Genomic DNA, 22772 nt, shown 5'->3' on the forward strand with positions numbered 1-22772 from the left:
GGAAATGGGGCACTTGTGCTTTCACTTTTCTGACACTGCATTTGGAAATTTTATTTGTATGAAAGACACTTTTGCTTGGAAAGAGGAGAAGATTAAAAAAAGAGAAAGGTAGGCAGATAAAATCACCTGGGAAACCAGTCTGGAGAACTGTTGAGAGTGCCATTCATGTAGTTAGATTGGCAGGATGCACACAAATTCAATTTGAGAGTTAGTAAAGATTTTAATGTTCTCTTCCAGAAGCAAAATCTGCTAGCATTTTTTTCCTGTTTGGTCCTTTTTGCCTTACTAAACTCCCCTTGCTCTTTAAAAAAATAAAACTTATGTTACACAGAGGACAAATCTGTGTAGCATCCCCTTATGTGGTCAGTTTATGTATACCTTAAATGTTGTGATGTTGCAACCTCTCTAGTGCTAGCTTGAAAAGGAAGGGTGGGGTTTTCAGGAGCAAGGTAGCTAGGTAAACTAGCTGGATTTGGGGAGGGTCTGAATTCAATAGAGAGACCCTGGGGAGATGATCTCCACAAACATGTGTGCCTACATTCGTGGTGAACATGCATATAAATATATGTCACACAGATTCACAGAAAAGGTTACACAGCATTCTGGTGATGTGTGTGCAGTTCTACTCATTGTGTCCTTACTGCATGTGTGGCTTTACCTGCATTGTATCTTATGGCTTCATGTAGTAGAAGTTGAGAGCCTTTTGCCCATTCATCAACACAGCAAGCTTGGACTATTTCCTACAAGATACCCAGCCTTCATGAGAAATTCTGTAGCTCATCTAATGACAGCTTCCCCTAAGAAATAAACTCCTCTTGAGAGAGTTTGTTAGTTTACATGGCTGGGGAGACAGTGTCCTCCTAATGATATGGGGTATAATTTCCAAGAAATAGGACCACACTGGAATTCAGAGACAGGAAAATCAAGGCAGCTTATGCTGTGCATAAGGAGAGTGTGATTAATATGAACAAGAAATGTAGTCAATAGTTTGATTTTAGAGTAAAACACAAAGAAATTGAGAAGTCAGAATATTCTTTATCCTGTTTATTTATGTGTGAATGCTGGCACATTGTGTCATGGTATGTATGTGTGCGCACGGGCATGCTTGCCTCTACCTTGTTTGCAGCAGGGTCTCTCTCTTACTCTTTCTGCCATGCTTGGTATTCTGGGCTGTCTGACCTTTGAGCTAATGACTGTTTTCTCTTTGCTTCTTGCCAGGAGCAGCAGCTCTGGGGTTACAGTTGTGCATCTCAACATCTGGCATCTTATATGGGTTCTGGGGATGGAACTTGGGAGGCCAGGCTCTGCATGACTATTATTTTCACCTAGTTAACCATCTCCTTGGCCCTATTTATTTATTTATTTGAGTTATTTAAGGCATCTTGACACAGGCCATGTGGTATAATGGAATGTCGATGGAATGCAATGTCAGTGACCTATGGTCAGGCTTCTGTGGATGATTCTGGGGGAGGTGGTCAGATTTTCCTGCAAGTCTTAAGATGAGATGTATCTTTGTAGTACATGGTACTTGACGTGTTATTGATCCTTTCAAATGAAGTTCATTGTATTTGTATTGGCTTTAGTACTGCATACCCAGGCTAGTAATCCTAAAAAGACCAACAGTGATGATAGGATAGGACTCTGCTCCCCTACTTAGAAAGATATTAAATGGGCAGTTATTTAAAATTATTTTTTACCCCTGTTTGAGCTTCTTTTGGTCTTTTAGATAAGAGCAAAACTTATCTTCTGTGTACCTGGCCCTGCTACTCTTCTAGAGTTTTCTTTCTTTTTAATTACATTATTTATTTATTATTGTGAGGGGAGAGGACAGGAGAGGTAGGAGAGACAGCAAATACAAGTACCTGATGTGTGAGTATGGGCATGGATGTGCCACAGTGTGGGAATGGAGGTCAGAGAACAACTTACAGGAATCAGTTCTCTTCTTCCAAAGTAGCTCCTGGAGATTGAACTCAGGCTGTCAGACTTGTGTGGCAAATATGTATAGCTTGGATCCATTATCTCACATGGTCTATATCATTAATGTATGGTGCTTACTGTATAGCATCCGTACATAATACCTGGAATCTCATGAGAGATATGTCAGTTGCTCCGTGAAACATGATGAACATGGCTTTTAAGTGACAGGTTTCTTGCTTTGTGTTTGTTCCAGTGGTCTCACGCTGTAAACTATCTCCTTTGTATCTGCCACCTCTGAGAATAAGCTGGTATCCCTGTTCTTTATTCACAACAAAGGTAATATGCAAAGTGGGATCCGCAGCCACATTACTGACATACCTGAGAGAGTCATATTGAATGTGGTTTTGGAGGGTATCCTGCTTTTTACTGGTTTAGTGTTTTCCACACACTGAGTCCATTCCCATTAGCAACACCAGACAGTAAGAAAGGGCACTGAGGGATCAGTTTTTGCAGAAGATCTGAGTGTTTATGTTAGGAATTGAAAAATATTTGTCTTCAGAATAGCTGGAAGATTTTGCAAGGCTGATTGTGTCCATGTTCTCGGAGCCTTATCAAAACATAGTTTGGAATTCCTAAGGTACAAATCCCAGGGACCTGAATCCGGGGCCACAGCCCCTCTTGTGTTCCTCTCCTCTTCACTGGTATGTTCCTCAGTGACAGAAAGCAGACCTGTGTTACCCTGGAGTGATGTGCATGAACTTTCTAGACCCAGTGTGCAATGTCTGTCTGTGTTTACCCTGATGACAGCTGTAGATTATCTATTTTAACTTCTCCATGTGTTTGCAGTACATGGATTATCCAGGCTGTGGTGATACTGCTTCATGGTAGAGGTCAGGAAACTAATGCCTGTAGGACCCCTCAGCCATAGTTTGTCTTTGTGGGTAGAGATGCCTTCAAACATGTCCTCATCTGACTATTTGCTTCTTATTGGCTCTGCTCCCACTTAGATTACAATACTTGCCTTGATAGTATAGTCATAGCATCTATGGTAGCCTAATAAGATGTACATTTTACCTTCATTGATTTATGTTCTGGACTTCTTGGTTGCTTCTTTGTTCTTAGATGTCTATAATGTGAACCAATGACTTTATTAAAATGCCTATCTTAGGAGCATAACTTGAAAGATGAAGAACATCGTCATTTTCTTTGATTAAGAAGAATGAGAACAGCACTCACAATAAAGGTACATGGTGGCAGTTGTGTGTGATTTCTGCTACCCAGCACTCTCTATCTCCTGCCAATATCATCCCCAGTAGAGTGTGTGGATGCCTGAATTACCCCCTTGAAAATGAGGAAAGTGAATCTCTCAAATGCCCCAGTGTGATTTGACTGTACTCCTTAAGGAGCCTGGTGGCCAGATCATTTTTCAGTCTTCTTGCAGTAGAGTGCTCTCTGTATATGATGGGATATTCACTTACCAACCATACTAAATATAGGCAGAACTCCATAGAATCTTTAAATGGTTTGTGACAAAGTCTTACTATGTAGTGTTTGCTGTCCTGGAACTTGCTATGTAGATCAGGCTGGCCTTGAACTCAAGAGATCCACCTGCTCTGACCTCCCAGATTATAGATCTGAGTCACCAAGCCAGGACCTCATTTTTTTAAAAAAGCGATAGTCTTGCCATATAGCCAAGACTGGTCCCAGGCTCTTGATACTCTCTTCTCACCCTCATAAATCTTGGGATTACAGGCATGCACCTCCATATCCAGTTTATATTTTCTCCTGTATGTTAGTTTTGGAGAGGGAGGACAGAGAGAGAGAGGGAGAGAGCGATAGTGCAGCAGGATGCGTATATGATAGCCAGAGGATAACCTCAGGTGTGGGTCTTCATCTTCCACCTTGTTTGAGACAGGGTCGCTTTTTTTGCTTTATCCTCTAGCTAGCTGGCCTGTAAGATCCCAGGGACCCTCTTGTAAGCATACTGAGATTACAATTACACACTATTTTATCTGACTTTCCATGGGTTCTGAGGATCTGAACTCTAGTTCTCATGCTTGTAAGGCTAGCACTATATCCACTGAGTCATCTTCCTAGTCCCTATTGTCTTTATTTTTTAAAAATACTTTCTCCAGACTCAGTAAGGAAATAAGTCACAAAACTCAGGAAGATAAATTGAGTATAATATATGTATTCAGAGCTAGTATTAGTATTACTCTCTTTTTCTGTTGCTATGGTAAAATACTCCCTACAAAAAACGACTAGGAGGTGCTAGAGAGCTGACTCTGCAGTTAAGAGCACTGCTTCTCTACCAGAGGACCCAGGTACAAGTTACCCACATGATGACTCATAACTATCTGTAACTCCATATTTAGGAAATCTGATGCCCTTTTCTGACCTGAGGGCACCAGGTATGCCTGTGATACCCAGACATACATGAAAGGCGCAAAACATTCACGCACATATAGTAAACAATTTTTTCAAAGCATCTTGAAGGCGTAAAGGTTTTTTCTGGCTCACACTTCAAACGGAATCAAAGGCTCAGAAACTTGGATCAGTTGATTACTTTTCATCCACAATCAGGAAGCTGGGAAATCAGTTAGCTCTCTACTTTTTTATACAGTCCAAGACCACAGCCCAGGAAATGGTGCCACTCAATAATAGATCTTCCCTACTTTAATTAGCCTAATCAATGTTAGCTAATTACAGGCATGCCCAGAGGCCAAATAGTTCCTCAGAGGTATGCCTTGAAGCCTTGTCTCCCAGGTGATGCCAGAACCTGTCAGGCTGAGAGTTAACACTACCACATAGGTTAATATGAATGTGTGTGGTTCACATTCATTCACATTCAGTTTATTGATATATGTGAATATAGGTAATTAATATATAAATATTCTCAGTGATATGATCATCACAATAAGCATGCCATATATCATTACCATATACATTTACACATGCACACACAGTTTGTTTGTTATAGACATCAGTGGTATTTGGCTTATCACCCAGTTGTATTGTTTCAACACACCACTTAATACTCACCACTCACTTTGTGTTTCTACATTTTCTGCATTTGTTTTTCTCCTTTTACCATTCCTATATACTTTAATGAATTAGAGAATTTTACAATTCTGTTCTTTGATTAGCTGAATTTTCACTTTTTTTTGTTGTGTGGTTCTAGTGTTTATAGCCATCATCTTTGTCATCCTCTATTATATCTGTTGACATTGCTCTATCATGTTAGAACTTCACAATATCTATCTCTAGTCTTGAACTATTGTCACATGTTTCATTTGTATACATGTTATAAACACTGACTATTGATTCCTGTAGTTAACTGCGGTTTTTCCTTTCATTTTTATGAATTCTAACACAAATTGGGAAGATAATGGTGGAAAATTCTGCGTTTGTGTTTTCATGTGCTTTTAACTAGGTCTTGACTTTCTGCATCCTGCAGACTTGGGTTACCAAGAAAGCACTTGCCTGTTTGTAGGTATCATGTAGAACATTGAACACTTGTGTTATCAACAGCAGTTGGCAGTACCTGCTAATTTACTATGAAAACTCGGTAAGTAATCTTAAAAGGTTTTCTAAAATCTTTTTTTTTTTTAAGTTTTTACTTATCTAGGTGTTTTTGCTTCTCCCTTGTATGTACTTCTGAGTACCACAGGTATACCAGGAACTGGAGTTACATGTGGTTCTGGCCACCTATGGGTGCTGTTAATTGAACCCAGGTCCTGTGGAAGAATAGCTAGTCTTCTTAACTGCTGAACCATCCCTCCAGTTCCCATTTTTCCTATCTTAAATATATGTTCAAATATTGCTCAGACCCTGTCACAGAGGGTTCCTTCCACATGTTAAGGGAAAATTGATGTCATAAACCAAGAATGCCACCTGCAGATAACATCACTGAAATGTTACCCCGTCCCACAGAGACACTCTGACTCCAATTCAGCCTGTAGACATGAAACAGTAATTTTTTTTATCACTTTACCTATACTATTTTTAAATTATATATTTCTTCAGTGATCTTTGGTTTAAATTTATAGCTGTCCATTGTGTTTATGCTATATAGGCTCAGTTTTTAAAGGACATTAAATTTAGGCCCTCAGAATTTGTATACAAAATTAGAGTTATTGTTCAGAATGGCAGTACCATACATATACGCTATAAATCTAAGTTTAAAAAGGAAGAGATTTCTTCTTTATTCAGGAATGTGTCTAAACATAGGGCATATACAACAATGACAAAAAGACTGTGCCGAAGTCAGGCTTCTTTTGTTGTAATTCTACTCATGAAACCTTTTTGCCCATGTAAGTTTTACACAGTTTTGCATATATAGTAAATATAAAACATTTACTGATGATAAATCATAAACAAATTTATTCTAAAAAAATTTTTTGGTACAACTATCATTAACATGAAAGCAGATTTTTATACTAATAAGAAGGATGTGCCTAATTTTACATAAAAATTAAGTCATGTTGTGGCATTATGTAGAGCTATCTTCATTGGTTTTTCAAAGTTGATCAATATTTTGAATTTATAATCTTCATTGCCAAGAATGCCACTTTGTATAAATATGTAGAACAAAATATTTAAGGCATTTCAGAAAATTTTGGAAATTTCTGTCCTAAGGCAACATCCCACTATTTCTGTTGTCATTATTATTATTACTTTGTGAAACTGATGTCCGATCTTGGGAGATGGCTCAGTGTTCAAAGCAAATATGAGGACTTGAGTTTGGATCCCCACCTGTAATAATTCTATCCTGGGATTTCCCTGAGCAAGCTGGTTAGGAAGAGTAGCCATCTTAGTGATTTGATTGAGACCCTACCTCAATCAGTAAGGTGGAGGAGAAATCAAAGATGATTCCTAGGATCCACCTCGAGGCCTTCTACACAGAAGTCAAACCTGCGTATACACAGGGAAGAGGGGAGAAACTTAGTTCAGCAACTCAGACATCAGTTTTTATGACATCCAAAAATATAGTAACTTGATACTGCATGCTGAGCAGTGGTATAGAAAAATATGAAGTCTTTGTCCATAATTAAGTCATGCAGTTTCTATGAGAGCAGAAGTCTGTATACCTGGGGAAAGCACTGTAGATCATAACATATAACAGTCTTAGTCCAGAGAGTGTGGTGGAGACATGGGCAGTACATGTGTTGTTTGTTCAGAACCAAAGTTGAAGTGAGGTTACACACACACAGCATGGGTGAGCCCTGCTGGGAGCCCCTTGTATTCTTTACAAGTTTGAATTGATTCTTGGTTGTACTTTCAGAAACCTTGGACTATTGCCAATTGTTTTTGGTAAGCTCTCCATTTGGTTACGTGACACCATATGGGATCATACACATACAGTTTAATAAGCTGTGGTCTGGTCTGAGGGAAAGTCATTCCACAGTAATTTTACATAAAGAAATCAATAAAATGATAGGTGATCTGAGAAAACAATTCAGATAGTCAGTTTTCACCTTCCTGTGCCCATGTCATAGTTTCATGAGTAAAAGGAAAATTGAGGATGGTGGCCTGATTTTAATTCCCTGTGGATAAAGGTTCATGGAGACCTGCCCTACTTCTTGTAACTATTATTATACTTATTTTTTTAAGTCATTAGCATCTTGGCATACTTTTGTATCAGTAAAATACTGTCATAGATTTCAGGTTTCCAGAGCCTATTGGGAATTGCACATTGATTTTTATATTTCTTTTGGAGAACAGATGGACCATATGTGTGTGTGCATATGTGCATTTGTTTCTCTCTGTTACTGTCCTGAAGCTCACCTCTACTTGGTCTCTCCTGACATTGCCTTATGGCCCCTGGAAGGGAAGTCACTTAACACAAACAACATGGTGCAAGGCCATAAAAAGGAATGAGGCTAGATCCTTGCTGCGGAAGGAAGAGCTTTAGAAATATGGTTAGTGAGAGAAGCCAGACACAAATGGTCACTGTGTGATGTGTATTTATGTGAAATGTGCAGAGTAGGCAAATCCATGGGCACAAATATCCAACTAGCAGTTCTGATACTCCCAAGAAGAGGGGTAGAATGACTGTGAGTAGGAGGAAGGTTTTCCTTTAGTGTGATAGAAGTGTTTTGTGGGTGGTGATTCCTTAAGATGTCATTGTACTAAATACCACCAAAGTGCACATTTTCAAAATGGTTAATTTTATGTTAAGTGATTTCATTTTACTTCAACTAAAAACAAAGTGCAATCTTGAGGATGCTGGGGTATATTTAGTTATAGCGAGCTCCAATTGGAATGTTCTTGTTGTATTGGGATAAATGAGTCTTGAAGGCAGGATTTCCTCTTGTGAGGAAAATATTTTTAAATTTGACATCATTTTTAAGGAGGAGTCTTTTAATTGCTAATGCTCTTCTCATAGGCTAAGAATGTAATTCCCAAAATGACTGACTGCCTTTGAGGAACACACTTTGAGATATCATTTGTTGTGTATCTCTATGGTTTCTTATATGCAATTTAAAAGATCCATGTGATCATATGTGCTTCAGTGGGGGTACCACTTGCTAGACGAGGATGAGGACCAGGCTTTGGATCCCCACAGCCTACAGAAAAGCCTAACTAAATCCAGTACCTATACCTGAAATCCCTGTGATCCCAAAGCTCATTTGTAATCCCAAGTACTCTTTGTAGCACTCATTTGTGGTCCCAGCACTGGCCCACAGTCCCTGCACTCATAACTAGTCCCAGCACATTCACTGTCTGTAACTCCGGGATCCAACATCTTCACACAGATACACATGCAGGCAAAACACAAATGTACATTTAAAAAAAACAACAACTAAAAACTCTTCAGAGTATTTTTCAAATGTGCAGAACTGTTCTGAAGCTCTGTAAAGTAATAAACAGGGTTTAGAACAAAGTGGGAATGACTTTATAATGGGCCTTAACAGAGGGTATTCCTGAGTTTGGACATTTAGCTACATCTGTGACTTCTCAGCCGTGTTGAACAGTAACTGGATGAAGAGTTAGAGGGTAGAAAAATAGGTGAATACTGGATCAGGCATGCTCAGATAGGACATCAGTGTGCTGAGATGTCACCAGGGGTGTAGAAAGAGTACCTACTTAAAATCCTGTAGCCCCAGCATTAAGGAGGCTGAGGCAGAAGGATCTCATTTTCCAGGCTACTCTGCATCATTAATTTAGTGAAATGCTGTCACTGAAGAAGAGTAGAACGGGGCAGGGATGCTGTTTACTGGTAGAGAACTTGCATAGCGTGTGCAGGTCCCTGAATTCCAACCCACACAGGAAAACTTCCAAAGAAATCTTTCTGAACTCTAATATCCTTGTGAAAATATTTTACTTCCTTCTGGTATTTTGCAATAAAGACAGAAAGGAAGAAAACAAATGTGGCAGAGAGATTGTGTGATTACTGTGTTAATCTGTGTTATCAACTACTGCAAAGTTCTGTGACCATATATGGTCCATCCATCCTCCTACTCTCTCTCTCTCCCTCTCCTTCCTTCAGATTACATTTACTGTAATTACTGCGTGTCCAACCTAGAGTGCAGAGATCAACATGGGATAGTATTCTTTCTATTAGCAGGAGACATAAAAATGATTCTTTTTGAATAACATAACGGAAGGAAGCACAGGATTCAGTGGAAAGGTTGGGGGTTACCTTATGCTCCAGGAATTCTGTGTCCAATTTAGGGAAATAACTAAACAGTAAAAATACAATGAGTTTCTTAGTTGTTTTTCTATTGCTCTGATAAAACACCATGACCAAGGCAAATCTGTACTTGTACTGAACCTGGAGCTACTGATTGGCTAGACTGTCTGGCCAGTGAGTTCCAATGATCTGCTTGTCCCTGGCCTACAGCATTGGGGTTACAGATGTTTAGTGCCATGCACAGGTTTTATATGGATTCTGGAGAATCTGAACTCTGGTCCTCATTATTGCAAAACAAGCACTTCATCCACTGAGCCATCTCGCCAGCCCTGAGAACATCAACTATTGATGATTCTTCTGTTTATGGTACTAATCATGGGGAAATCAGTCTAAACCAGCTATTAAAGGACTGGTTTCTCATTTTAATTTACTGTGTTCAGCAATCAACTAATTATTTTTGACAGGTTGTATAACCAGAAGAATGCCATTAACCAAAGTTATAATTCCCCTTTGTGTTTGTGTGTGTGTGTTGATCACACACAGATGATAAAATCAATTAGGCTTACAGAGTTTCATAACATATATAAAAGATAGTTTTCAGTTTTGAAACTCTGATTTGTGAGTTACCATCTGTCTTGGACCTAGGAAAAGGGATTCAGTTCTGAAGTTTTTTTTTTTTTCCAGAACAGCTTGTAATAGGAACTGTTAGTATATTAATTGCTTATTGAATTATGATAGGGTTTAATCTTTTAATTTACAGGCAATTTGGAGCTTATTGTGGTGACAGCTGCTTATATTTTGATACTTTGTAGCATTTAGCTATTTCATCATAAGGCTTATCCCCCACCCCCTAATTTACAACATACTCTGAGTAGTCATTTCCTTCCCCTTCAGCTTCCTTCAAAGAGTTTTGTGCTTTTCCACCACATTTTTCCTTTTTAAAAAGATTTTTTTATCTGTATTTGATGTATATGAGTGTTTGCCTGCATGTGTGTATAGGTGTCACATGCATATGCAGTACCAGAGGAAGCCAATATTCTCAGGAAATAGAGTTACAGATAATTGGAGCTGCCATGTGGGTGTTGTGAATTGACCTCAGTCCTCTGCAAGTGAGCAGAGTACTCTTTAATTGCTGAGCCATCTCTCCAGTCCCTCTTTCCCACTGCATTTATTTGTTTTTATTTTATAAGCAAATTTCTGCCTCGTTCAGTGTGGTTTAGTGCCTTTTAATTTCCATTCAGAGATTTTTGTAGGTGAATTTTTATTTTCTTAGATTCTTATGATTTCTTTCTTTTTTAATATTGGAATGAAACTTGGATGTCTGTGAACTTGACTGTCAAATCTTTTTCATTTCCTTCTTTTAAACAGCAGAACTATAAACATAACTTTGTAGAACTGATTTGTTTGAGTTTCCTGAAAACAGTTGATGATGGGTAATAAGCAGCACCCTCCCTCACAGCTTCACTGGTGGCTTTGAGTTAACAACAAACCTGCACCTTTCAGCTATTGCTCAAGATGATCAAGAATTTGAGAGGCAGGAATTTAATTTCCTTGGTTCTTGCATTTTCCAATGGTTTTGGATAGTTTGAACTCCAGAAGCTGGGTTCATTTATAATTAAAGAAATTTTACAAGGCTAGGAGTACATCTTGTCAGGCAATTATTGGTTAGCTGATTTGTGTTCCTAGTTACTGAAAAATAACAAATAAATAAGTTTTTTAAAATGTTTATGTGTATGTGTGAATTTCTGCATGTATGTATGTGTACCACATTCATGTGTCATGCTTATAGAGGCCAGAGAGTATTGGATCTCCTGGAACAGGAGTTACAGTTATGAGCCAGCTCACCATATAGAATTTGGGGATTGTATCTGGGTCTTCTGCAGAAGCAACCAGTGCTCCTCACCACTGAGCCCCTTAAAGAAAATGTTGGTATGATGTACAGTATGATGTTTTCATAAAGTAGGAGCCTAGCTTCTTTGGAATTACTTCAGGGTCCTGCAAAATGGCTCAGAGGGTTAATGTACCCAGCAGCAAGCTTGTTAACTAGCCTCAGTTGGATACCAGGGATACACATGGTGGAAGGAGAGAACTGACTTTGGAAAGTTGTCTTCTGGGGGCCTCAAGTGCACACACAGATAGGTACTAAGTAAATTAGTAAACAAGTAGGTAAAAATAGAGAAGTAAATTCAGGCAGAGCCCTTTGAAATGGCAGTTTGTAAAAAAACATCACTCAAAAGGTTGAAATGGAGCTGGGGTATGATTGAACTCTTGCCTGACTCCTGCAAGGCTCTAGGTTTTACCCCTAGCACCGAGGGAAACAAAAGAATAAAGACATTTATTAGTTGATAGTGCCTTTGCTTTTAGAGGAGCCAAAGATACAATATGAGCAGGCATGCCGATGCACCAACAAACATGCTAGACTTACTCTAAATGTTATGCATGTCTTTACCTGAGGGTGTGCACAGGTTGCATAAACTACTGTCATAAAACTAAGGTACTTCCTAGGACATTATTATTAAGTGAAAGAAAGCAGCACCAGCAGAATCTGTGCTAGTAGTGATTTTTATCATGTCAGAGTTGCTACGTGTATAATAATTCCTGACCAGCTATTTTAATCCCTATTCCATTTTGTATTCTATGAATCTAGAACCTGTATCTTAATACAAAAGGTGAAGACAAAAGTGAATGAATAAAATGTAAAATTTGACTTAGGATGGGAAGGATCAGTAAAGGGACAATAGGAGTGAGAAGGGCATGGATTCATGGATTTTTATGACATTTGTTTCACAAGTATTTCTGTTTCTCTGCAGGGTGGTCCTGGTCTTTGTGGGTACCTCTCAAGGTCCATGATTGGATGCTGGGTGGCCTATTGCTTCAGAGATCTACACATGCACTCACTGTGACGGTAAGCCCCTCCTTCATGGGGTCCCTCTGTTTTGTGCCTGCCATCCATTCTGCAAAGCTCGGTACTTGATTTCAAATTATATTTTAGGAAGAAGTTGCAGGTCTTTCTGCTGAAATTGAAGGAGGGGGGAGAGAAGGATAGAAGGAAGGAAGGAATATCAGTAACCTACTATGGTTTCCATGGTTACTTTTTACCTTTTATGACTGTCTAAAAGTTTTGGATCTTGGCTGAGTTAAAATAAGCTTCTCCAAGTGTCACTATAAGGAGACAACACCTTCAATAATCAGTCTTTCTTTTTAATATCATGCAATAGCTACATGTAAGCTGCAACTTTTATTGGGATGGGGCACAGGAGTATAGCTTTTATTTGGATACCACATGTGAATGTTCTGCTTCATTAGTTTGTGAATATGATTACTATCTGTCTACAGATTGACTTGCTGGCTGACTTTGAAATTTTGTAGTAAGTCATTACTCTGCATAAATCTAGTCAGACCAGAATTTACCCGAGAGCAGACAGTGGTGTGCACACCAACTGATCAAGTTAAATGCACATCCAAAATAAAACTGATGCTGTAAAGTTTTTACCTTGGAGTTAGAGTGCACTTCAACTGTAGAACATTTGCTTACCATGCATGAAGCCCTGGGTTTCATCCTTAGCACTGTAGTGAAATAAGCAGGTAAACAAACAAACAAATAATTGTTCCTTTTTATTTTAGAGTTTTACTTACATATTTTTATATGTTCAGCTTCCTTTTTAATGCCTTTTAAAGTAACTGATTCACTTTAAAACCCCACAAAGCTTTTCTAATTTTAAACACAAGATGACCCCTTACAAGCATAAGAACCTGGATTCAGAACCCATCCATGTAAGAGTCACATGAGGCAGTTGTGTGTGTAATTCCACATGAGCTTGACCTCTGACCTACATGTGCTCATGCATATCCACATGTGCTCCACACACACCCATGCACTAAATAGACCTTTGGAAAATATTACAGTGTCATTTTCAGAAGTTAAAATAGAACTAGTGAAAATGGGTTTAACTTTTAATAAAACAAGATACATAATATTTCAGGCAGTTTTGGATTTCCTTTTCTGTTTATTAGTTGATGGGCATCTTTTGTCTGCTCTAGAAAATAAGGTCCTGAACACTTGAATGAAAGTGTTTGTGTGGACATGCTTTATTTCTTTGGTGTATTTATTTCAGGGTAGGGTTTCTGGACCATATGATAGTTTCCAGATCTGGAATAGTGGAGAATTACTAATTTTTTTAAGTGACTGTAGTGTCCATCAATACTTGGAGCTTAAAAAATTTATTATGTGTAGGGATGTTTTGCCTGCATGTATGTTTGTACAACACATCTGTTCCTGGAGCCCACTAGAAGAGGACATCAGGGCCCCTGGAACTAGAATTAGAGATCGTGAGCCGCCATGGGGGTGCTGGGAATAGAACCTGAGTCCTGACAGAGCAGCCAGTCCTCTTAACTGTTGAATCACCTCTTCAGCCCCCTGTTTTGGGAACTTTTGGACTGTATTTTGATTAGTCAAGGAAAACATGAGGAAGGGGAACTATTCTGCCTCAATGTTTTGATTAGGTGTTGTATTGAGTATGTAGTGATCAGCATCCCTTGTTCATAGTCCTTTCTTGGACCTCTTGTTAAAATAGTCGGGTGTGTTTGTGAGGTTTGTCCACTTAGAGATGTCACTATAAACATCATTAGGCAGGATGGGCCGAAGCAGTTGTTTTCTGTAGTAAAAATGGAAAAACCTGCCTAGGAAAGACCAAGAGAGATTGGGTGGGTGGGGTTATTGTTTTAGTCTGTGTTTTGTTAGTAAAAGGAAATATGTGAGACTGGCTACTTACTAAAATAGAGGTTTGTTTAGCTCACAGTTCTGGAATCTTAAAGTTCAAACAGTATAGGTCTGGCTCATGCAGGGGCCCCTGTAGCTGTATTAACCTCATGGTCATCATATCACACTGGTAGGAATGCATGCAAGAGGGGATTACATCACAAAACCAGGAGACAGAGGAGGGGAGGGACCAGTTTGTGACCTCAAGAGGGCTTGCCTCTTATATGTCTACTATCACACTGCTTCCAGCATCTGAATCCTTGGGGGCATACTCAAACCATTGCATTCAGTCCATAGTGGTCAGCAAACATCTTCTAATGGTTTATGTTTTATGGGTCAAGTGATATGTTGAAGCCATTTGAACTTGCTGAAGGTCAATCAGCTTATATATATAGACTCTGGCAATGGTTGCTAACTTTAAGGTAGAAGAACACAGTGGTTTCCCAATTGTTTAAGCTGTAGCCCTTTGAGTTGGAGCTAAAATCTCAACTGTCAGGGACATGCTCCACAAAGGCCCTTGATGGGAATAACTTACAACAAAGAAGGTGCTGCCTTCTGCTGTCAGTACTGAGATTGAGGAACCCTGCTCACTGCTGCTGTTGCCTTTTTATTTTATTTTGCATTTCAGATATTATCAGTCTTGGGGCTGGGGAGATGGCTCAGATGGTAAAGTGCCTGTCAGGTAAGCATAAGGACCTAATAATACCCAAGTCGAAATTGGGTGCAGTAAATACTGACTCCAGTGGTTTGAGTGTGTCCCAAGGGTTTAGGTGCTGGCAGCAGTGTGGTAGTATATATTTAAGAGGCAAGGCCTACCAAAGTCACAGACTGGCCCCTCCTCTCCCCTCCTCTGTCTCCTAATCTTGTGGTGGTCCTGTGTGCCCTCTTGTAAACCTAGTTCTGAGGCAGGGGAGGGACTGGTAGATTCCCAGAGGCCCACTGGCCAGCCAGTCTACCCCAAATGGCAACCTCCAGGTTCAGTGAGATACCCAGTGGCAAAAATTAAGGCAGAGAACAATAGAAATTGACATCCATTCTCTATGTCTGGCTTCTGAATTTGCACATATGTGCATGTGCACCCCTATATCTCATATGTGCCTAGACACATACTCCACACAAATACCACACAAAGTATTACCAGTCTTGAACCAGGTATGGTGATATATTCCTTTAATCTGAGGACTCGGGAAGCTGAGGTAGGAAAATTGTGTATATAACAACCTGGTGTGTATAACAGGACCCTGTCTCAAAAAAATAAACAAGCAATAAAACAAAACCACAAAAATGTTATCAGTCTTTTGCCTGTGGAATTTAAACTGGTAAACACTTAATCACCAAATGTAATTGCCTGTGAATGCAGGTAGAGAGAAGAGGCTCTTCAGATATTGTGATGTGAATGCCCCAACAAGTTTGTGTATTTGAATACTTGGTCCCCAGATACGGAGTGGTATGGTTTTGAGAGGTTGTAGCCACTTTGGGAAGTGAGGCTTAGGTAGAGGAGGTAGGTCACTGGGGCCAAGCCTCAACAATTATAGCTGAGCCTGATTCCCAGACAGGCTTATGTCTGTCTGTTGGTATCTTCCAAGCCTCCTGATTTGCCAGTCGTGGGGGACAGAAATCTGTGTTTAGAAGAGAAGATTTTAAGAAAATCTTGCTGCTTGGCTTGTGCACATCCTCCACTAGTGTGAAGTGGACTTCCTTAGCAGATGTCTGCTCTTACCAGGTAAACGTGTCCAAGAATGTTGCCTTCTGGGTCTGCCTCCTTGCATGCCTTTTGTGTAACATTAGCATCTGTCATGGGTGTGTACATGGGGTCTAGAAGAAAATCTTGGGAGGGCAAATTTTAATTAACGTAAATAAGGCAGCCAGGCACAATACAACTTTCTTGGCATGCCTTTTGGTGAGGATAATCTTATGTGAAAAGCAGAGTTCTTTTTCTAATAGAAGACTCCCTTCTTCTCCTTTCTCAATCCTATACTTAATCTTTGCTGGATTTTAATTATATTTTAATAAATATAAAACAGTTCATGTTTGTAATAGAAAATGGAAAATACAAAAAGCACCACATAGTGATGTAAATTAATATAACTATCCCTAGAGCTAGTTACGAATGAAGATGAGAGTGTAAACACACAAAGAAAAGCAAAATGTAGTACCATGCACACACCTTTTTTTTTTTTTTTTGTTGATTGATCGATTTGTGTGGGGGTGGGGTGGGGTATAAAGGTGTGCACCCATGACTGGGAGTGTGCTTGTTCTTGATACAAGCAGGCTCTCTCAGAGACCAGAGGTATATGTCAGGTGCTGCTTTCCCCACTGAGCCACCTCCCTAACCCACATCTACTACTTTTTTTCCCTGCACACTAGCACAGGCATTTTCTCCTAAATATTGTTTTAATGACAGCATTTTATTCCACTGTGCTATTTCTTCCCAACCTTTCCTCATTTGCAAATCTTCCACAATTGGGATCAAACTATAAAATGAATATGGCCACCTTTTTGGTTTTATCTCCTTCCTTTACCCCATTTTTAATCTGATGTACAAATAAAGAAACATCTACCGTAGAACAGGAAAGACAGAGAGGACTCAAGGATCATTGTATTAGTTCATTTTTGTGGCCATAAGAAAATTCTGAAAGCCAGCTCCCTATAATTAAGAGTTTTGTCTTGAAATACTACCGATTATGGAATGCACATGAATTTAACTTAGAGACTAAAGATGTTATGGAGAAAGAAGCCAGGGAGGTGAGAGCTGCTGAGACTAATACAGCAGAGAGAAGTACCCTTATGAAAAGTTATTTAGTATCCATACATGCATGTAATGCATTTGGAATCTCTGTCCTTGCTGGAAGGGGTACTTTGAGACCATTTTCATCCGCTGGTTGGCTATCTTGGGTCCTCGTGGAAACAGGACCCCTAAGTCTGAGTCTCAGTACTTGTTCCTTTGTACTGCAGGTTCTTTTAACATAAAGAACAGCAGCCTAATAGCAGGAACAAGACACTTTCTTACCTCCCTGAGAAACACAGACAGTTTGTCATGGCCATAAAAGTTCTCTGCATCATGAGACAAACTGTGAAAGGAGAATTTTTGCCATATAATTACATATCAGATGTATCACCCACGCTAAAATTTGAGCACCTTGCACCATCTTCTTCACTGCAGAACAAGGTTGCCCTCTGGTGGCAAGTAATGAATTTACAGCAGCACCATCTCTCTGGGATAGGGAAGTCTCCAGTTTCCATTTTTAAAGATATTACATAGCAATTTAGAGCTTGTTGATTTTGCGCAATCGTCTTGTTTCCCAACGATTAATAGCTATCAAATTCTGTTAAGCACACCTGAAAACTGATAATAAATAAATCACTTAACGGTCTGTGGATACTAAATCTTGACCTGTTTTGTGAAGGAACAGAAACTTCTGCAACCTTAAAGTCTTGAAAAGAAGACAGACAAACAAAAACAGTAGGTATAATGTTCTCTTAATTTCTTGAAGTCTTTAACACCAAATTACTATTTCTGTTGATACTTCTCTCTAGTGCAGGAGGTTCAGAGATGCCATCAACCTTAATGCCATTTTCTTTTTTCTTTTGTTTTGCAGGACAGGAAAGGGGGGAGAGGGGATTGATAAGTTGTGGATTCAACTACAAATGGAATTTTTTTATTTCCTTTCCTGTACAATTCCAACTCCAAAGACATCACATCAACTACTTGAAGATGTCTATTGAAAACTAGTTCAGGCGAGAAAATAAACTCAGATGAAACACTCTTGTCTTCCCCATTCTGTTTGAGGCTGGGCATATATCTATGAACATAGCAAATGTTCTCTTTTATTCATAACTAGGAGGGTTGCAGAAAGTTTCCTGGAGCCTATCAGAGCTCCAGGCTGAAGTGGGTGCCATCCTACTAACTAGTCAAGTCTTAAAGGAGAGCTGGGTTTCCACTTGCAAGTGACCGGATACCAGATGGCCAGCATGGGTTTCGCACTGCTGCTTCCTTTGCTGGGTTTTGTCAGCCTCTCCTTTCCTGAGTGACAATCAGTGATGTGAACTGTTACTAGGAAACAGGGCCTGAGTCTACGTGATGACTGTGGTATGTTTTCCTGACTCATTCACGTGGCCCCTTTGAATAATTTTAGCAACATTTTCAGAGCTGTCAGATAAGAATACTGGCTAACATAATGAAATATCTGTCATATAGCCCCTATTCCCAAGACTCAGAGAATGTTGCCGAAGAAGAAGTGCAAAGACTGTAAGTGCCAGTGGTTGGGGGACTACTGCAAAATAGTATCTTCTTGACACAACCATTGAACTCACAAATTCACAATAGTTGTTGCCTGTGCAAGATCAAGCCAGTCACCATTCCAGCATGGGTAGGAGAGAGACTCACAAGCTCCCCCTCCCCCCCCAGCTGAGGAACTATTGACAGTGCTACTAGATGAGGAATAATCAGTTCTATTTAAGGATGGTTTGTTCACGCTCCAGTTGATGGCCCCGTACCCATGCGTAGATGGGCAGCATTAATTGTATGAACTCTGTGGTATAAAAAGAGGACATGGGGCTCAGCAGCCTATAACTTGAGTCTCTCGGCATCAGATGTCTCCTTCTGTCCTCTGCAGACACTGACATGCAATATACCCTATGCATATTTTTAATTGAAAAAAAAAAAAAGAGGATATGGGGTCTGGAGAGAAAGGCCAGCAGTTAAGAGCACTTGTTGCTCTTGCAGAGGACCCAGATTCTGTTCCCAGCATCCACATGGCTGCTCACAAGTATATAATTGTAGTTCCAGAGGCTATGACATTTCATCTGGCCTCTTTGGATACTGCATACACCTGGTACACATACCTGTATGCAGGCAGAAACACTCATACACCTAAAATAAAAATACTCTTTAAAAATACAAAGGGGAAATGAGATTGGGATTCCCTGGAGTTGGAGTTACAGGAAGTTGTGAGCCGCCTGGCATGGGTGCTAGCACAAGCAGTGTGTACTCTTAACCACTGAACTAACTCTCCAGCACCATATTACCTGTTTTTATTACCTTCCACAAATGTATAGCTAGCCTGGAGAAAAATACTGAAAACTATAGTTTACTTGTTTTGGTAAAAACCCATTTTCCAAATTGTTTTCTTCCTGTCATTCTAATAACTCCGTGTGACCTCTGCACTTCCACTACCTTGTCGTAACAAATTGTTGATAGAAAAATCAGAGGTTTGCAGCTTTGTGAGAGGTAGAGAAACCCTGAGACCCTGTAATTGCAGCTTAGACTGTTATCATTATGATAATACTCAGCCTCACCAAGGGTCTGCTGGGCTGCTCAGGCCCTAGTGTTTTCCTGTACACATTATTGAACTGTCTAATTTTCTTGTTACATTTTTGTGAGGTTATACTGAATTTATAGGTATTTACTGAGTCTTTATTTCTTCCCCCTAAGGCATCAAGTAGAAATCTCAGGTCAAATTTTTGTGGCAGTGCTTGCACAAATACATTACTATCACCTAAGGAAAGATAAGCATTTTTAAAGATATATTTTCATTAGTTTTTTGACAATTTCATACATGCATACAATGCATTTTCTTATTAATTCATCATTCTTAATAGACTGATGCAGCAGAGTCTATTTTCATAGGATTCTCTCTGTCCCTCATGGTCCCTGCACTGCACCTCTTCACCTGGAACCCTGACACAGAAATGATGTCAAGGTGCCATGTGTAAGCTACTCAGTCCCACACACCTATTCACCTTCCTTGGAGCTGCTCATGCCCTGTAGGTAGAGTAACCTTTAGGTGTATGGTACTGACCCCTTTAAAATACCTCAGGGGAAGACACTGTGATGCATTATTGCCCCAGGACCACATCATCATTCTCCCCAGGAAGATTTGTCATCACTACTCTGTCTGCTCAGGTGTGTTCTGTTTGGGCAAGTGCTTAGTGCCTGACCCAGCCACATCTGCCCATGTCTGGTCAGGATTCCATATGTACAGGGTTCCATTACTAAGCACATTCTTAATTATAATGCCCTGCAGTTTCACTGAATACAAAGTCAGCTGATTGTGTGCTCTCTTGACCCTGAATCTGGCTTCCTTAGTATGGTTTATATCTTTGTCTACCCGGACATAAAATTTATACCAGCTTTTCTCTTTGGGGAAAACCATTTTAACACACATACGTAATACACACACACTCCTAATTGCATTTTTTGTTTCTATGATAAGATACCTACCAGCTTAAGAGAGAAAGGGTTTATTTGGCTTACAATTTTGTGATACAGTCCAACTAGTCCACAGGAAGAGCAAAGAGAATTTGAATGTGAGCATGTGCTCAGGTTGCTTTTTCTTTATTCTTATACTCAGGACCCAGCCCCACCTGGGTCCCACTCACAGTGAGCTGGGATTTCCCTTATGAATTAACACAATAAAGAGACTCCTTCACAGACAGCCATAAGCTAGCCTGATCTAGATAGTCTATTATTGAGACTCTCCTCCCAAGCCACTCTAGATTGTGCCAAGTTGACAATTAAAATCAACTGTCAGATATATGCACATATGAATACATTTATATTCTATAATGTGATGGTAATTGGTCAACCTATAATATGTATGTGATGTTGTAATATATGATAGTAAATGCAAATGCAGTTTAGTATTGTTATCTGTGTCTAACATATTTGTATGTAGTTATTCTGTGTGCACGTGTTTTGGTGGAGATCAACCAGGGCCATAGGTAGAATAGGCCCTGAGCTACAATGAAATTTTTATATAATCATACAATTACAAAATATAATGTGAATCAGTCATTAATTTCCATCATGTGTACAAAAGTATGAACATTATTTAAAAATCATAGGGGTGTAGTTCAGTAGTAGAGCATTTGCCTAACATACTCAAGGCCCTGGACCTATCTGTAGCACTCCCCAACACACAAACACACACATACATATATTCAGAAGATAAATACACACAGTATATTCAAAACAGTATTTCTGGTGTTTCTCTAACAGAGGGTGGCTCCCACTTGATAGAGACGAAGACCTCATCGCCGCAAGGTGAGGCTAAGATGAGCATTACCAGCGACGAGGTGAACTTTCTGGTATATCGCTACCTCCAGGAATCAGGTAACAGCTTGTTTTTTCTAAAGGAAGTTCATTGGGCAGAATGGTTAACCACCAGTGCAAAACAGGCTATAGGATCATCAAAAACAACTAAGGACCCCCTTTGTAAGAGTATTAGAGATGAAAGAGTGGTTTGGGGGGCACTTCATTACTGGATTGGAATTGTGGGAGAATGATCTTTCTTCTCATGAGGTAAATCAAATTGAAGTTACTATCAAGAGCAGTTGAGCCAGGCCTGATGACAAATGTGCCTTTAATCCTCGCACTTGGGAAACAAAGACAGATGGATCTCTGAGTTCAAGGCCAACCCGGTCAACATAATGAGTGAGAGACATGGTCAAAATGTTGCTTCATGGTATATAGTTAGAAGACTAGGCCAAGTGGTAGTGGTGCATGCCTTTAATTGCAGCACTCTGGAGGGAGAGCAGGTGGATCTCTGTAAGTTTGAGGCCAACCTGGTCTACATATTGTGTTGCAGGACAGTTAGGGCTTATGCACAAAGAAACTCAGTCTCACAAAACAAAACAAAAAGACGAGACACATAGGTCTCCTATTGACAAAATAGGCCATGTGGGTAGTAGCAGCAGATGTGCTCAGAGAGCCTCATGTGGGACAAAATTCTATTTTGTCATGGTCAATGTGATTTCTGTAATGAGAGATAGTAGTTCTCAAGTAAAATATTTTTTAATTCTAACAACTTTAAGATATTTAAGACCTATAAAACAATACTAATGAAAACCCATTCTGATATCTAGCCTGCAGCTTAAGCAACAAGCCACTGGGGGCCAATAGGTAACCCCTAATGTTCACTTCCCTAATAGAGAATAGAAGTCTCTGGTGAAGTTGTTGGCAAGTGACTCCTTCTGAGGGCTGTGTGGGGAGTCAGTTCCATGTCTCTCCTTACTTTGATGGCCTGTTGGCAATCTTTAGCATCCCCTGGTTTAAAGCTGCATTACCTTGGTCCTGATGTCTCAATGTATCCACATTTCCTGTTGCAAAGAAAAAGACATACTGGTTCAGATCACTGGTTCTCAGGCTGTGGGTCATGACTCCAAATAGCCCTTTTTCACCTACCTAAGACTATCAGAAAACACAGATATTTACATTATGATTCATAACAGTGGCAAAATTACAGTTATGAAATACCAATAGAATAATTTTATGATTGGGGGATCACCACAGCATTAGGAACTATATTTCTATTTGTTTTATTTATTGATTTTGGTTTTTCCGTGTAACAGTCTTAGCTGTCCTGGAACTAGCTCTTGTAGACCAGGCTGGCCTTGAACTCAAAGAGATCTGCCTGCCTCTACCTCTAAATCCTGGGATTAAAGAAATACGCCAACACC

The 22772-nt window shown here is 39.7% G+C and overlaps 1 protein-coding gene across 14 annotated transcripts in view; it reads left to right on the forward strand.

Annotated features, from left to right (window-relative positions):
- LOC130867386 (F-box-like/WD repeat-containing protein TBL1X) overlaps positions 1-22772 on the forward strand; it is a 188471-nt gene that overhangs the window by 147259 nt on the left and 18440 nt on the right. For 6 of the 14 annotated variants that reach the window (XM_057759327.1, XM_057759321.1, XM_057759319.1 and 3 more), the window contains 5 exons: positions 12364-12458; positions 14941-14994; positions 15899-16035; positions 17720-17775; positions 21313-21426. In XM_057759327.1, coding sequence (XP_057615310.1) covers positions 16019-16035; positions 17720-17775; positions 21313-21426 — 187 coding nt within the window. In that variant the 5' untranslated portion in view covers positions 12364-12458; positions 14941-14994; positions 15899-16018. Of the gene's footprint in view, positions 1-12363; positions 12459-14940; positions 14995-15868; positions 16036-17719; positions 17780-18345; positions 18403-21312; positions 21427-22772 lie in introns of those variants that run through there. The other 8 variants (XM_057759324.1, XM_057759320.1, XM_057759332.1 and 5 more) reach the window with 6 other exon arrangements.

The sequence above is a fragment of the Chionomys nivalis genome, chromosome X (assembly GCF_950005125.1).
Source record: "Chionomys nivalis chromosome X, mChiNiv1.1, whole genome shotgun sequence".
In the NCBI taxonomy this organism is placed as follows: Eukaryota; Metazoa; Chordata; class Mammalia; order Rodentia; family Cricetidae; genus Chionomys; species Chionomys nivalis.